This window comes from Nyctereutes procyonoides, unplaced genomic scaffold (genome assembly GCF_905146905.1).
Source record: "Nyctereutes procyonoides isolate TBG_1078 unplaced genomic scaffold, NYPRO_anot_genome, whole genome shotgun sequence".
Lineage (NCBI taxonomy): Eukaryota > Metazoa > Chordata > Mammalia > Carnivora > Canidae > Nyctereutes > Nyctereutes procyonoides.
In genome coordinates this window covers 16842950-16859618 of record NW_026575131.1, presented here as the reverse complement: position 1 = coordinate 16859618, position 16669 = coordinate 16842950, and the positions used below count along the sequence as shown (strand labels likewise).

Here is a 16669-nt window from a genome sequence, read left to right as displayed (position 1 = left end):
TGCATCTGAAGGATGACCCATGCTTCATGGTAAGAATGGAGACTATTTAAGTGGTAATATATTAAAAAAATATATCTACATATAGATACAGAGGTACAATATGTTTAAGTATGTTTTAAGGAAGATTGAGTGCCACAAAATTTTGTTTGGAACCCTCTTTGTTTGGAACAAATATGTGACTTTTTTTTCTGTATTATAGCAAATTCAATCAAGCAAAGAAAACCCAGACTGCTATTGCCTCCTGTTGAAAGTGGCAGTGAGTCTTCAGTCACCATCCTCAAAGGGGACACCCTGCTGCTTGAGTGTTTTGCCGAAGGCCTGTGAGTAACTTGACCCCTATTCATGACTTTGTCCATCCATTTCTGTAGAGAAGAATGCATCAGTTAAGCAGTTAATCCTCTGTACACATTTTTAAATGATTTCTTTAAAAAAAATTCTGTTACTACATTTCTGGAGAAAGTAATTTGCACTTGACTTCTACAGACTTCAGGCTGTGACTGAGATTGATTTATAATTAGATTGCTCTGTCAGTTTGTGATAGTGTGAATGGAGGTGACAATGACAACATTCTCCTTACCTAAGTCAGTGGGGAGATGCCATCCTTGGAGCCCAAGGTTGTGAGTTGTCAGCCTCTTACTGTTGGTGCTCGGTTTTTGTCTCTCTGCTCTCACATTTTGCCCCACTTTTTCTTGTTAAGCTATGAGCTCTGATTCCTTTTCAGCTTCCAATGAGCCTTATTTATCTATTATTTCACCCTGCTGACCTTTCCATACAAGGAGGCCCCGACCATGTATTTCTTTTAAAGATTTTATTTATTTATTCATGAGGGAACACACACACACACACACACACACCCAGAGAGAGAGAGAGAGAGGGAGGGAGAGAGAGAGAGAGGCAGAGACACAGGCAGAGGGAGAAGCAGGCTCCATGCAAGAAGCCCGCAGGACTATATCCCAGGACTCCGGGATCAGGCCCTGAGCTGAAGGCAGACACTCAACCATTGAGCCACCCAGGTGTCTCTGGACCATGTAATTTTAGAGAGCTTCACTTAATAATATAACTAACTCAACATTTTCATATCTGAAAAATCAATGCATATTACCAAAACCTCCAAAAAAATACTAAGGAAATTTCGCTTGATCATCTCTTGAAAATTGTTATATTTGTTGAATAAGTATTTAAGTCTGTGCAAATAAGGGCCATATTTATTTATTTATTAGAGAGAGGCAGAGACACAGGCAGAGACACAGGCAGAGGGAGAAGGAGGCTCCATGCAGGGAGCCCGACATGGGACTCGATCCTGGGTCTCCAGGATCAGGCCCTGGGCTGAAGGCGGCTAAACCCCACCCAGGCTGCCTGGGCCATCTTATTTAATTCTTAGTCATGAAAGGTTGCCTCTTCCCTGCCACCATCCCTATATGTTTACCACCACCACATATCCTTTGCCATTACCATTGGGAATATCATGGCAAAATACATTCCACCATCCCAATACCCGAGTTTACATAATTAGCTTGGAGGTTAAGGGCTTCTTATAGCTGGGTGCCTGGTTAGTGAAGAAGAATTTGAAATGTTAAAGATCGTAATCATTCATAATTCAGCATATATTCTCAATGAGTGATTTTAAGTTGTTTTTTGAAGAAAAAGAGTCAATTTTAATGGTTTTGCAACCCCTAAGCTTTGCAAATGTCTCTTTCCATCTAGCAAAAATATACACGTTGCAGGGCACTTGGGTGGCTCAGTTGGTTAAGCACCCACCTTGTGATTTAGGCTCAAGTCATGATCTCAGGGTCATGAGATTGAGCCAGCATCATACAGCTCCCCTCTAATTAGGGAGTATGCTTGGGATTTTCTCTCTCTCCCTCATCCTCCACCCCTCCCCTTGCTTGCTTTCTCTCTCTCAAATCATAAATAAATCTTTTTTAAAAAAAGATACAGTTTCCTTGCTTGCTTGAAATTGCCAAAGTGTATTTGATGTTAATTAGTTAGATGTTCTTTATGATAATGGCTTCTGTTGGGAAAGTTTGATCTCTGTATTATGTGAGAAGATGAAAGCCTCAGGTTCAGTTGAATCATGATGATAACCACCTGCTCTGTCGTTCTTATTTATAAGTGTTTACAGTAGTAGCAATTCAGTTCTTTCAGGATTCATCACTATTCTTGGTTGACTCTTTGGGCAGTCCGAACATTTCAGTGATTCTTTTTTCTTTTTCCCACACATGCCTTATATTACCTCTTAAGTTAGCTGGGAACTGCATGGATTTTCAAAATAACAGAAATGTTCTCGTGAGCTTTTTTACAAAATGCAGTGTCATAAAGCAATATATAAAAAGGAAGAGGACGTAAATGTCTGTTGTTCTTGGGATGGAATGATTCCTGATGGATTGTTAGAGTTTTCACCTGAACTGATTTCTTCTTACACTGGGTTTGTGTTGGGTAATCTATCTTACCTGGTCCTCTTTAAGATTTTACATATAAAATTTTTAGAGTTCTTTAGAAATTCTTTTCTAAGAAGTTTTAAGCCATAAATATTCTGTAGTAACAAAAGTCATTATAACCTGGATGTTGTACTCTTCATTATGTGTTAGGCACTGTAATTTGTACTTTGCATGCATTAGCTCATTTTACCCTCACCACATGTCAGGGCTATCATTATTCCCATTTGCAGGTTAGGTAAGTGAAACCCGGAGGCTTGAATTCACTTCTTCAAACTCAGTGTAAAGTGGAGCTGGAATTCAATCCTGTCTTCCTCCAGACCTAAACTACCTCTAAATTTAACGATTTCAGTATATCTCAACCAAATGAACTGTTTTGTTCAGTTAAGGGAGGTTAGTGGGGTGGGGGGAGCAAAGATTGGCATTGTTTCTGAATCTGAAGAAGTAGACTGTAGTAGATATTTCAGTAAATGGTTAATCATAATGAGTATGTTGATACTATTAATTAAAACAGGAAAAACTAAACAGAGTTTCTATTCTATAGATTGTGTGAACAAGGCAGAAATTTTGAATCATTAAAATGACACTGTGAATCTCATTCAGAAGAAGATGCAGTGAGTGGAAAGTGCACATTAATGTGCCAGTTCATACTCACCCCCACCCTGTAAAATCTTCATTAGGATTAGAGGGGGATAGTGTCACTTCCCTCTTTTGATTATTGGGCTAAAACTATTTTGTCTCTCTCTTTCCTTTGTGTTTTGTAAAGTCATGAGTTTAAGCTAGGTATGATTCTGTTGCAAGATGTTACACTGTAAAAATGTAGGAAGTATGTAAGGAAGTATACAAACAAAAATTGGCTGGACAAGGACCTGAACAAAAATTTGAGATTATGAGGTAGTGTATTTAATATTTGTATATTAAAAGGGATTAAGCAGTATATTTTCCCTCAAAATTTCATTACTCAAATACTGTTAGTAAATATATCTTATTTTTTTTTAATAGAAAGAAAAAATTTGACAAGAATATAACTAGACATTCTTGGAATGGGATATGTACGTCCTAAGTAAATTAGGTCTCATGTTCACCTGATACTAATAGGTAATCATTTTATTCTGTTTCTTCAGGGGATAGGTAGAGAGGATTAGACTAGTTTTCAAGGGCTGGCCAAAGGGAAAAAAAAATCCTACGAAAAGTGAGATGCTTGCACTATTAAAGCCTGGACTCATGGAAAAACTGATTTGGAGGAACCGAGGTCCAGAGCAGCCTGTAATTTGGCAAACTGCCATTTTGACAGATGGTGTAGAAAACAAGCAGTTAGGAGACTTGAGCCCTGCATCCTGTTAGGTGGTGTGCTCAGGAGCCGGCAGCTAATATCCTCTCACAGCTGCCTGTCTGAGCATCATTTTTGTTTCCCACAGAAGTGTGCCGTGTGCTCGCAGGCTGGTCAGATATAAGGTAGTGGTTCCCAATCTATAAGGCAGTTAAGCACTCAAGCCTTGAGTGGACAAGGGGAAGAGAGCAAATCTGTGTAAATTAAAGGATCTGCAGCTTTACCTCCAGTATATTTATTTGCATAATAATGGAATTATTTTACCTGTTGCCTTATCAATACAAACAATCTGAGATAATTGACAGAAACAATATGAGGTAATCGTTCAGTTATCAACCAGTAGCTAATTAATTTGGCTACAAGCATATATTCCAAGAATACACAGGAAGGAAAAGGAGATGGAAAAAAACACAAAATTCACAAATAAAATAGAACATAGTGGTAAAAAGAACAAGTTTAGTGTTAGGCAGACTTAAGTTTTAACATGTCATTTATTACCCTATTGACATTAAGCACATGAACTAACTTCTTGGAGCCTCAGAATCCTCATTGGTAAAGTGATGATAATAATGTCTGTCTTTGGAATATATCAGTATCTTGTAGCTATTAATAATAAAAATAGAGTGAGGAAGAAAAAGCAGCATCAATAAAAATAGCAAAATAAAGTTTATTACATCCATATAGCCAACTGAAGAGGAGAAAACAAATTATCAGTTAAAATCAGCCATCACTGCTTTCCATATAATCTTTAAAAAGGTTTTATTTGTTTATTTTAGAGAGAGAGAGGGAGAGAGACACAGGTGGGAGGGGTACGTAGAGAGAGAGAATCTCAAGTAGACTTCCTGCTGAGTGTGGAGCACAACAGGGGGCTTGATCCCACAACCTGAGATCATGACCTGAGCTGAAACCAAGAGTTGGACACTCAACCAACTGAGCCACTCAGACACCCCTCCACGTAGTTTTTCAATCACAAGAGTCATAGAAAGCACCCATCCTTCATTTGTCTAGTTTTCCTGTACTGGGATTTTTCTTAAACCCAGCTGGGTTGATTCCCCACTCCCATTTTCCTCTCTAAGGTGGAGAAAGTTATCCTTTTAATGTGTGACAAGTTATAAGTTTTGTTTTCATTTTGTTTTGTTTTTGCTTTTTTCTTTGTTTTAATTAGATGATCTCATCTTTCTAAATGAGGTAGATGTGGTTCATTCCCTCTTTCCTCTGCTCCCCAACAGAGGCAGAAAGCCATCTGGGTAGCTGTGTCTGTGCAGAACCCACCTTGCCCTAAATCAGGCTGTTCCTAGACCTGGCCAGCACATTCGGGTGTCATGTCTGAGCCTTGTTCGCCACTATCAGCATTTTTAGGATTAAGAGGCATTCCTCTGCTTACTGTTGTGTCCTACTTTATCTTGTTTTTAAACTCATACAGGGAGGAGGGCACTTATTGTTTGCCACTTCAAATAACCCACAAGGAGATTTAACACTTGAAATATGTCTTGTATACATTGAAAATTTAAAAACTATCTTGTGATATTTCTGTGGGTCCAATTATCTACCCTTTTACCTAGGCACACCTATTCAGCTTTTATAAGTAGTTAGTCCTCTTAGTAGAAAAACATGATTTCCACAGAAGCAGATTATTAAAGGGGCTTTCAGTAAAGGAGATCTGATCCAATCTGATATTCACCATTGAGGGTCGTGTGCAGGTCTGTGCACTGGGAAGACTAAATTTTATTTACTGCAGCTCCAAGTGCATACATAAAAGCAATGTGTTAAGGGATATGTCCTATAAGTCTCTTTGAATTTAATTTTGCACTTTAAAAAAATGTTTATCATTCATTATTGTTTTGTAGACCAACTCCACAGGTTGATTGGAACAAAATAGGTGGTGACTTACCAAAAGGAAGAGAAACAAAAGAAAATTATGGCAAGACTTTGAAGATAGAGAATGTCTCCTACCGGGACAGAGGGAATTATCGCTGTACAGCCAACAATTTCTTAGGATCAACCACTCATGATTTTCACGTTATAGTAGAAGGTACATTCCCCATGTTGATTTATTTTTCTTTTATTAAAAAAAAAAAGGTGACTTGCTATATGTAGTAGACCTACACTTCTAAAGCATATACATTAAAACAGGTAAGCCATTTAAACTTAATTTTAGAGTGGGTACTGGGTTATATTATACTCCAATAAACCAGATTTGTCATTTACACCACAAAACCTTATAAAAGGGACAAGTGGTAAGAAAAGATCTCATGTCAGAGATTAGACACAGATGACTTCCACATAATTTTTATTATAATAAACATATGATGCTGCATAATATTAAATCATAGAAGAAGTAAGCATCACAAAAGAAGGAATAATTATCATGAGTATTATCATGAGCTTGTTTCCCAAGCCTACATTAACTTGCTGTGTCTTTGATCAATTTACGTTACCTTTCTGTACCTCAGTTTCTTCCTCAAAGAAATGAGGGTGTTGGACAAATTATCTTAGTTCTCTCCTAGATACATTTTTTTTTGGTCCATATCTTGGGTTCACATGATCTTCATTCAATATGTCACTTGTGAGGAAAGAGTAGACTAGGTGCTATAAATACTAATTTTCTATCCAAAGATGCAAAATACACATTATATTCAAGTCATCTCTGGATACCTAAGCCTTTTCATCAATAGAAGATTAGCTATTATATCTTGTATTCACAGAAATAAGTAGGCCATGATGTCATCATTTAAAAAAAAATCTAGGTATCACACAAGGTCATTATTGGAGCTATACCTGCTCTGCAAGTAAAGGTTATCCAGGCATCTCATGAATCTGATTGATGCAGACGTTTTCTGTGGGTCTGATTACATTGAGGTCTCCTATCTATGGTTTGGTTGGGTGTATTGATCAAATTAATGGATTGATTACTGCATTTGTACTTATTTAGTAATGTGCGAGCTTAACTAGGGGAAAGAATGGTCTTTTCCAAGGTCCCATTTGGTGAACTGATACTCTAGGGTTTCCATTTATATTCCAATAAAGTTTACCTCTTAAGCCTTCTGTTTGTGTAAGGAACACCTAAGTAAAAGCCTGACTTTTAATTAATGGGAAAAGAAAAATGAAGACTCAGACACAAATTCCACTTACAAGTAAATGTCGATGTAATTGTTTCAGCCATGCTGCTGTTTGGAATAACAGTGTTTCCAAGACCTCACCCACCATGTATATGATTAGTTAAGTAGTTAGGAAGAACAGAAAACCAAAGATGAGAATATCATTTTCCCTGATTCAAAAGAAGCAAAACCTAGTTAGGAGAGAAATATTACTCATATTACCAATATTATGCATAAATATCAACAGCCAAAAGTGATATATTCCTCTGACTTTAAATTATTCACAAAGGAATTCGGAGAGGAAGAGTTTGAGAGGTTTACATATGTATTTTTTCGTCATTATTTGATGCTGCTGTATAATTCGACTACACCATGCAACAGGGATATTTTTCTGTAAACTTTTACTCCCTTGCCCCAGTGCAAACACATCCCCACAAACCAGACACGTCTAATTGTTAACTGATCCAAGTTGCTGACTATTAGAAATCCTTCCAGATGGCTGGAACATTGCTACGGTAGCTGAATATTTTAACAATCTGGCCACGGTTTTCTTGATTGTAAAACTGAAGCTTTCAAAAGAATTGCAAGGGTTGCAAGAAAAAAAAAAAAAAGAAAAGAAAAATCAAGGATGTAAACTTAATTATGCAGTTTAAAGTGTTGACTGTAGGACTCCAAAGGAATATAGGTTTCCTGAAGGTATTGTCCTCACTATTCATAAAACAGCTATTAGCACTATTGAGATGTAAATTATGTTTTTATTAGGAACATTTAATCTTTTCTCCTTAATGAGAAGCTACTAAATGTGCCCTCAGTTGTATGTTTTAGGAGTTTCTCTTCACACATACAAGTGAAAAGCAAACTGGGCCCAAGAAGTCAGTTTTTCTTTTTCTTTTTTTTTCCTGGGAACACAGTTTCTAATTTACTGGCATAAAGTTATACTTAATATTTCCTTATTTTTAAAAATATTTTTAATTTTACTTAAATTCAATTAATTAACATATAAATATTATTGGTTTTAGAGGTAGAGGTCCATGATTCATCAGTCTTATATAACATCCAGTGCTCATTCTATCACGTGCCCTCCTTAATACCTGTCACTCAGTTACCCTGCCCCACCCACCCCACCTCCCGTCCAGCGACCTTCAGTTTCCTATGATTAAGACTCTCTTAAAAAAAAAAGAAAAAAAAATCTCTTATGATTTGTCTCCTTCTCTGATTCCAGTTTTTCTTTTTTTTAAGTGTAAAAGCAGTAAATATAACCCTCATTAATGCATGAGCTTACTTTTATTCAATTGTCGTCTGCTTTCCTGCACCTTTTCCCCCTTTTCTGTCTCTTGTTCAGAATCTCAAATAACAAGGAATACCATATGATCACAGAGCAATGCTACTATGAAATTTGAAAATTAAGTCCATTCTGAAAACACTCATTTGTGTTTAAGTAAAAGCATGTTATATTCTCTATGTGATATTTCTTTCTTATTACTAAACACAATCAAATTCTGTAATTTAAGTTACAGCATCCTAAATATGAAAACCATGTGCATTTTCAAATTCTGTAATACATGTAAGCAAAATAGCCAGGATGTCTTGACTAAGCACAGCTATCCTTTCTAGGTGTCTATGATATAAATAATATACATTCGATAAGGAGTTATATTAAAATGGCATCTAAAATATTCTAAATCCAAAAACCAAAATATAACCACAATCACATTTCAGCTAATTATTTAAAAATTAACTTCCACCAACAGCATTCATGTAGTAAACTTTTGAATCATTTAAGACTTTTGAATTTTAATATGCTAGTAAAATATTTATATGTAATTATATGCCTATAATTGTCTTGTAGTTTAAAAAGATATCATGAACTCAAATGCAATTCATTAATATACTTAAGAAAGCTTCATTTTCAAATAATCTGTTATTTCTAAAAAGTTTCAAGTAAATCCAAGTTTGATGAACCTAACAATTTTGATTTAATAGAATATAGATATTTAGCATGCATCTGTTATTAGAAAATAGCCTTTGTGTTGTTTTAGAGGTACCAAATTTCCTATTTTATTTCATTTTCCTTCCAGTGATGTCTCTAATTAACTTGCTTATCATTTTCTAAATGTTCAGTAATTTGCATCTCACTTTTAAACAGCAAAGAGAAATTATCTGTTTTATTTCAATTATGACAAAATGAGTAAAGTTTCAAGGTAAGTAGTTTTCATCAGTTACCACGTATGTTAGGTTAATAGATAAAAGAATGGGATTCAGTGATAATGTTGTCTCTCAGAATTTTGCATTTTAGCCATTTTTTTTCCCCTTTCTCTTGAGCTTTTTTTCATCCTTTCCACGAAATCTTACCCTTCAGGAGTAGAGTTACATGTTCTAAGCTTTGGAAAAAAATGTTGTTCTCTGTTCCTGCCTGTCCCTAGCCTAAGTTCACTTACCAAAACTATATCCTGATCCATATCCTGTTCTCAGGCTCCCAGTATGTTCTTTTGTAAACAAAGTAGCAGGTAGCTAAATATGTTCAACCAAGACATGAAATTATGAGATAGTGAGTTACTAGAAGTCAATGAGTGCCTCTATCCATGGTTCCTTCTTTCCTCCCCATGCCTTTCTCACTGGAGTCTTCTGGATCAGTCATTTCAACTCAACTCATATTACTCCACCTGTGTCTGATCTCATATAAGGAGATGATGTAAGGAAGAGTAAGATTCCGCCTTGGCTCTTTGTCTGAGAAGCATAAAAACAAATGTCCAGGCGTTGTGTGTGTGTGTGTGTGTGTGTGTGTATATAGCTTATCCATAAGGGCTAAGGGCAAGTTTAATGATGATTCCTAGTGAATATACAAAATCTCTTGATATCAACCTCCAGTGGATAGAGTTGGCAAAGGTTGGATTTAGAAGCACAAAGTGAAAGTTGGTAAATTGATATGGCCCTGGTTTCTATCAGTGGCCCAAATTAATAAAATAGTAATTAACTAGGAATAACATCACATTTACATTGGAGTCTCAGTTCTTTTCACTTTACAGGTCTGCAGATTACATGGAGTGGCAAGAACACAGAATGGGGCTTCTTTTCTTGGTGACACTGAGGAAGTTAGATGGCATCTCCGAGGCTCAGTCCTTGGTCTGCAAGGAGAGAGTTGAATGGGGTGATAACTTAAGCTTAATGCAGATACCTAGCAGTTAATAAATTTTGTAAGATGAGAATAGAAATAAAATCCTGATTTTATTATGCATGTATATTTAGAGAAATGTCATTATCACATGATCTTCTTTATTTTATTATTTTTATTAAGATATCATTGATAACATATTAATTTCAGATATACAACATAATAATTCAATATTTGTATGTATTGCAAAATGATCACCAGATTAAGTCTAGTTAATATCCATGGCCACATAGTGACAAATGTTTTTTTTTTCTTATGAGAACTTTTATGATCTACTCTCTTAACAACTTTCAAATATGCAATACAGAATTATTGACTATAGTCAACATGCTGTACATTATATCCCTATGATTTATGATTTTACATTTAATTTTTGCTCTGAAAGCAGTTTACTGAAAAACAATAGTGTACTATAGTAAACATGGACATTTTCATGTTCATGGAACTTTTCTTTCTAACTCAACTGCTTAATTTGATTGTTGTTGTGTGAAAAGACAAAAAAAGTAACAATAACATCAGAAATGTGCATATACATGCACATATACACCCATCTCAGAGTCCTATGTAGTTTATAATTTGGACAATTGCATTTTAGCCTAAATGACTAAATATTTACAGACTGTAGATTATTAATACACATATTTAATTTAAGATTTAGTAACTAAACTCCCATTCTATGGAAAAATTACTAGGGCACTTGAATTTGCCAGGGTTATTTGTATATTTTTGTATATTTGTATATTTGTACCATTTCTTGGTGAATTTTTAAGCATTTTCTTTTCACATAATCCTTTGTTTCCCATTTTCTTTAAAAAAAAAGCAGTTTAAATGACTTTTTTTTTTCATTTTACACATATGTGTATCTTTAAAAGAGTTTCTCTTTTGGCAAAAATGGAAATCCAAAAATGTCTTGAGGGAAATAACCAAGCAACACTTGATGGGAATTATTACCTGCAGATATTGTGCAATTTTCTTGGAATCAAATTATCCAAACCATCCACACCTTAATCTAAATCTTTTATTCACTCCTGACATTGTAATATACTTAGGGTGACAAGATATGGGAGTAATATTTGCACTAAAGACAAATGTCTCATTCTGTACTCAAACACCATTTAGAATTATAATATTGGAGCATTAGGACATGTAAAGATGCAAGTAACTTAAATACGTTTTTCCCCCATTGTTTTGAGAACAAAAAGCTAAATGTTGTTTTTAGGCTTCCTTCTCCCCACCTTATAAAAAATAATCTCTAGGAAAATAATGTTTCCCAAATTTTTAAGGTAAATAAGTAGATATAGAGATATATAAATGCCACAAAGTTGCTAATTAAGAAATATTTTAAATAAATACTGAACCTCTTAATTTATTTCTTTTTTTATTATTATGAACCTCTTAATTTCATTAAAAAATTCTCAAAATGTATTTATCAAGTATCAGTCTTTTTAGGTGTATTGCTGCAGCTTGAAAATAAGCTGTAGCCAGCACTAAATAAACATAACCATCTGCTTATCCCTCCTTCATTTTCTGTTAATGAGATAGATATGTGTGTTGCTGAATAAAGTGATAGTATATATGTTGATTTTATTATACATGCTAAGAGTCCAAATTAGATCACACACACACACACACACACACACACTCACACACACACCCTATGTATAACACAAAAACAGTGCCCACCTTGCCTTATAGAACAAGTAGGAAAAGAGCTAAGAGAAACACTTATTGTGTCTGCCATCTGCTGGTGCAGTATAGAAATACAGGCCTTAACATTTTTTGGAACTTCTGACATGGATAAAATTACTCATAATCTTCATTTTACTTCCAGAGCCTCCTCACTGGACGAAGAAGCCTCAGAGTGGTGTGTATAGCACCGGAAGCAGTGGTATCTTGCTATGTGAGGCAGAAGGAGAACCTGAACCCACAATCAAGTGGAGAGTCAATGGCTCTCCAATTGACAGTGAGTGAAAACACCACTTGTGATAGATGCAGTGCTGAAGGCAGTGGTGTGCTAGGACACTTGATGTTCAGACACCTGGTTTTATGTAAAATGCATTTGGGAAGTGGCTGGACAATCAGGACAGATCCAGCCAAGAAATCCAGAATTGCATCTTTCTAAGCAGTTCGATTTATGCTTAGATTTATGGGAAAGCCATAAATGATATTTGTATTTGTTGGATCATTACATTAATTGTATATAAAAATATGGTTAAAAAATAAAGCAACTGAATGAGAAAGAGAATCCAGGGAGGAATTGCTCTCTTTCTCCCTGAGAAGAAATAGGTGCAGCAACTTAGTGGTTGAGAGTGTGGGTTGGAAGGTAGGACTTACCATAGACCCAGGCAGCAAAGACCCTAGCCCTGAGTTCTACTCTTTATAAGGACCTGCTCTGGCCATCCTTTGGTCATGCCTGCCCCCATTATTTGAGAAATTCGTAGGGCTGATGAGACCTGTAGAGCTTGGGCCCATGTCCCTTACCCCTGGCTCCCTACATGTTCTCAACAGAGCTCTAAAAGTATCCCAAACTAGAAAAATCTCTGTCTAGTCAACTGTGAGTCCTCCCAAATGGGCTGAGCATGGAAGGATCAGGATGCACAAAGGCTGAGGCTGATTTTCCCTACTCTGCCATGTTCCAGCACAGAACTCTGAGAAGTCAAAAAATCCTCAATTTTAATGTAGAGGTCTGGTCATTTTGAATGTCTTTGTGAAAGTAGGATAAAACAAATTTTATTTGTTGGCAGATTGGCTTAATTTTGAGCATTTACATTATTGTATGTTGGTTTCATAAGTTTCTTTTGTCCTGAGACCACTCATGTCAAGGATAGACATGCTAGTGGCCCATAGACCTAAGGTTCCATCTAGGCTATGCCACCTTCTCAGGTGTATGATCTTGATCTGTTTACTAAATCTCCCAAAGCTTTACTTTTTTAACTGCACAAGGGAGCTAATGGTAGTTGGTTGTGATTGAATGAGGTAAATGTGGTCAACCACCCAGGATAGAGGCTTATCTGTAGAACACTGTAGTAGTTTACAAACTCTGGGGTGAGAATGCTGATGTTTGCATCTAGGCTCTCCCATTTACTAGTTGTGTGATTGGGCCTGTTAATGACTCTTTTAAAACCTGCTTCCTCATCAGTGAAATGGGAAGAAGAATTATACCAACTCTTGGGTTATTATGTAGGTTAAAGAAAACACCATGCAGAGAATGCTCAAGACAGTCCTAAATTATTGTTTATTATTATTGTCACATAGCAAGCATTCAGGAAACCTTAGCCCGCATTATTAATATCCTCAATTTTGAAGGTTTTTTTGTCATCTCTTTAGAGAGCAGACTAAGAAATGAAAGATGAGTTTTCAGGTAGATCCAAAGGAAATGAAAACAATTGTTGTTTATAAAGAATGTTAAGGACGCTAAAATAAGGAATGAAGATTCTCTGAAACATAAAATCATAAAATTGTATATCTGAATGGCACCTGGCAGTTTATGAAGGACATTCGCATATTGCTTTGAATCCCCAAATGAACATTTTTAATGCAGGTACGATTATTCATATTTAACAGATTGATTCTTTCAGTAATATTTATTGAATGCCTTCTTTGTGCCAGACATTGACTGGCCTTATTGCATGGGAGGTAGCAGTGAATAAAATGAACCCAGTAGGGAGAGTCAATCAATAGGCGAATAAGCACGTAAACCTGTGCTGTAGTGTGGTAAATGAAAAATAGCTGAGTAAGGGCTTAGTATAATGAAGTTCAGGACCTAGAGTTACTATTTGATTTTAAGATAATAACAGTAAGCTTCTTGCAGTAATTTACTTTTAAGTAGAAGACCTGAAGGAGGTGAAGGAGGTAGCCATGTAAATATGTGTGGAAGAGCTTCCAAGGTAGAGAGGTCAGTGAGTGCAAGAACCCTGGGCTATGTTTGGAGTGTTGATGTCAAGCAAGGAGTCCAGTGTGGTTGAAGCTGAGTGAGTTGGCAGTGCTAGGGCACATGATCAATCAGCAGGTGCAGGGCCACATTATATATAAAGGTGAAAGTCAGACTGGAGACTTGGGATTTTATTGTAAATAAGACGGGCAGTGCTTGGAGATTTTGGAGCAGAAGAATGACATGATATAACCTATTAACAAGGATTTTTCTGACCTCTGAATGGGGAATCAACTGAATGACTACTTCTACTACTTCTATTACTTTTTCTACTTCTACTACTGCTAAAAGCCACCTGGAAGGCCTGGGAACCTAGGTCTACGTTGGTAGTGGTAATGATTAGGTTCTGGATGTATTCTCAAAGTAGAGCCATAGGTTTGTTCATGGATAAGGAGATGTGAAAATAAACTTACAAAAGAGAGCACAGCTGAATCATGGCAGGTGTAGAACCAAAGCCATATCCCTGGAGTCTGAGCTCAGTGTTCCTTCCACAGCTCTTGACCATAGCTCTCCTTGCTCCCCTGCAGATGGATTGTAGACATTCATAGGTTGGGATGTTTGATGATAGTAGGCTGACTAAAGGTTCTGAAGTCTTTCTCTGAGCTTATAGTTTTAGCAACTCCATATCCGTTCTATGTAATATTTATATATCTGATTCAGTCCTTTGCAGCCTTAAAGAACTTCAAAGAGCAACTCATCCTGAGCATTCTGAAGAGATAAACTCCCCTACAGGATTGTATTAATTTTCTGCTGTTTGCTATACAAATTATCACTAATTTAGTGGCTTAAAACTGTATACATTAATTATTTTACAATTCTATGTGTTAAAAGTGCAACCAAGCCTCTTTGGGCTGGGCTGAAATCAGGGTGTCAGCCATGCTGTGTTCCTTTCTGGAGGGAGTAGGATGGACCCCTTTCCGTGTCCTTTCCAGTTCCTAGAGAGCCCCATTCCTTGGCATATGACTGTCCATCTTCAAAGTTAGCATCATTGCATATTTGACCATTCTTTCCTAGTCCCATCTCCCTTTCACTAACCATAGCCAGGGAAGGTTCTCTGATTTTAAGGAGCCTTGTGATTACATTAGGCCCACTTAGATAATCTAGGATAATCCCTCCATCTCAAGGTCCTTAACTTTAATCACCTCAGCAAAGTCCCTTTTGCCATGGAAGGCAAAATATGTTCTAGTGGTAGAGATTAGAACATGGGTATCTACTGGGGGCCTACCACAGAGATCTTCTATGAATAAAATGCCACCCAACATAAACGGTTTTCAGACATTTCAGGAAATATTTACTGACTGCCTCCTCTGTGCCTGAAAAGCAGGCACTGGAGACCAGTGTACAACGTGCAGACAAGGTCCTGCCTATATGGAGCTCACAGTCAGGTGTAAAAAAAATATGTTCATTTTTGACAGTGAGAAGAAAAAAAGTATAGGGAAAATCTTCTATTTTATTTTATTTTTTTAAATCTTCTATTTTAATAAGTGGTACTCAGTGTTTTCTATAAACCAAAACTTAGTATAGTCACTGTTTTCTATAATAGAGATACAAGAAATAAAAAAAATAAGCAAAAAATAGTTTGTTTTTTTTTTAAATTTTTATTTATTATTTATGATAGTCACAGAGAGAGAGAGAGAGGCAGAGATACAGGCAGAGGGAGAAGCAGGCTCCATGCACCGGGAGCCTGACGTGGGATTCGATCCCGGGTCTCCAGGATCGCGCCCTGGGCCAAAGGCAGGCGCCAAACCGCTGCGCCACCCAGGGATCCCCAGCAAAAAATAGTTTTATTGGTAATCTTGTAATGTCATTTTTAAAGGATTTTATTTATTTTTTCATTTGTTTGCTTGTCTTTAGAAAGAGACAGTGTGAGCAGGGAGGGGCAGAGAGAAAAGGAAAGAGAATCTTAAGCAGGCTCCACACTCAGTGCAGAGCCCAATGTAGGGCTCTACCTCAAGACCCCGGGATCATGACTTGAGCCAAAATCAAGAGTCACTCAACTGACTGGGCCACCCAGGTGCCCCTTGTAATGTCATTTAAACTAAAATATTTAACATTTGTGCCCCTCACTGGACATTCCTGGCTAATATATTTTCTTTACACTGCTTGGTTGTATTGTCATAGCAAGGCCACAAGGTTTGGCATATGGCCAAATTCTGTGGCATGTGTCATTCACTTCTCCAAAATCCAGTACCTCCTTCCACAATAGACATAGTACTACTGATCTAGCAGGTTCTGAGCAGCATTAATGAGACAACACATGTGCCACTTCCAACAGAGTTCTCTGGCCCTTAATAAATGCACCAGAAATGTTAGATTTTCTCATTTCCCAAATATATTTCCAGAATTATACCTGAATCAGGAGTAAGCTCAGATTTATTGCCAAAAAGTAGAAAATCTAGTCTCAAGAAGGGTTTATTCTTACCATGAAAACAAAATATATGAGCTGTTAAATAGCAAAGCAAGAAAGTTGAAATGAATGGTATAGATCTGAAAATTGCACAAGGGCAGAGAAATCAAATAGAGGAACAAAATTGTCAAATGGGGAACACAGGAGCCAGTGTTGGTGGATTGGGGGGATCACTCCATGATGATCATGTCATTTGTGTTGGCAGTATCAGGGCCTAAATTTATGAGAATAAGTGAGGTTTAGTTCTAGTGTGACTTGAATGCTGAACAGAAAATCTGAAATTTTATTTATGGGTG

At 36.6% G+C, this 16669-nt stretch overlaps 1 protein-coding gene across 12 annotated transcripts in view; it reads left to right on the top strand.

The window, feature by feature from the left end:
• Window positions 1–16669, top strand: part of CHL1 (cell adhesion molecule L1 like) — a 201400-nt gene that overhangs the window by 150109 nt on the left and 34622 nt on the right. For all 12 annotated transcript variants that reach the window (XM_055343975.1, XM_055343977.1, XM_055343979.1 and 9 more), the window contains 3 exons: window positions 200–320; window positions 5613–5797; window positions 11867–11998. In XM_055343975.1, coding sequence (XP_055199950.1) covers window positions 200–320; window positions 5613–5797; window positions 11867–11998 — 438 coding nt within the window. The remainder of the gene's footprint in view (window positions 1–199; window positions 321–5612; window positions 5798–11866; window positions 11999–16669) is intronic.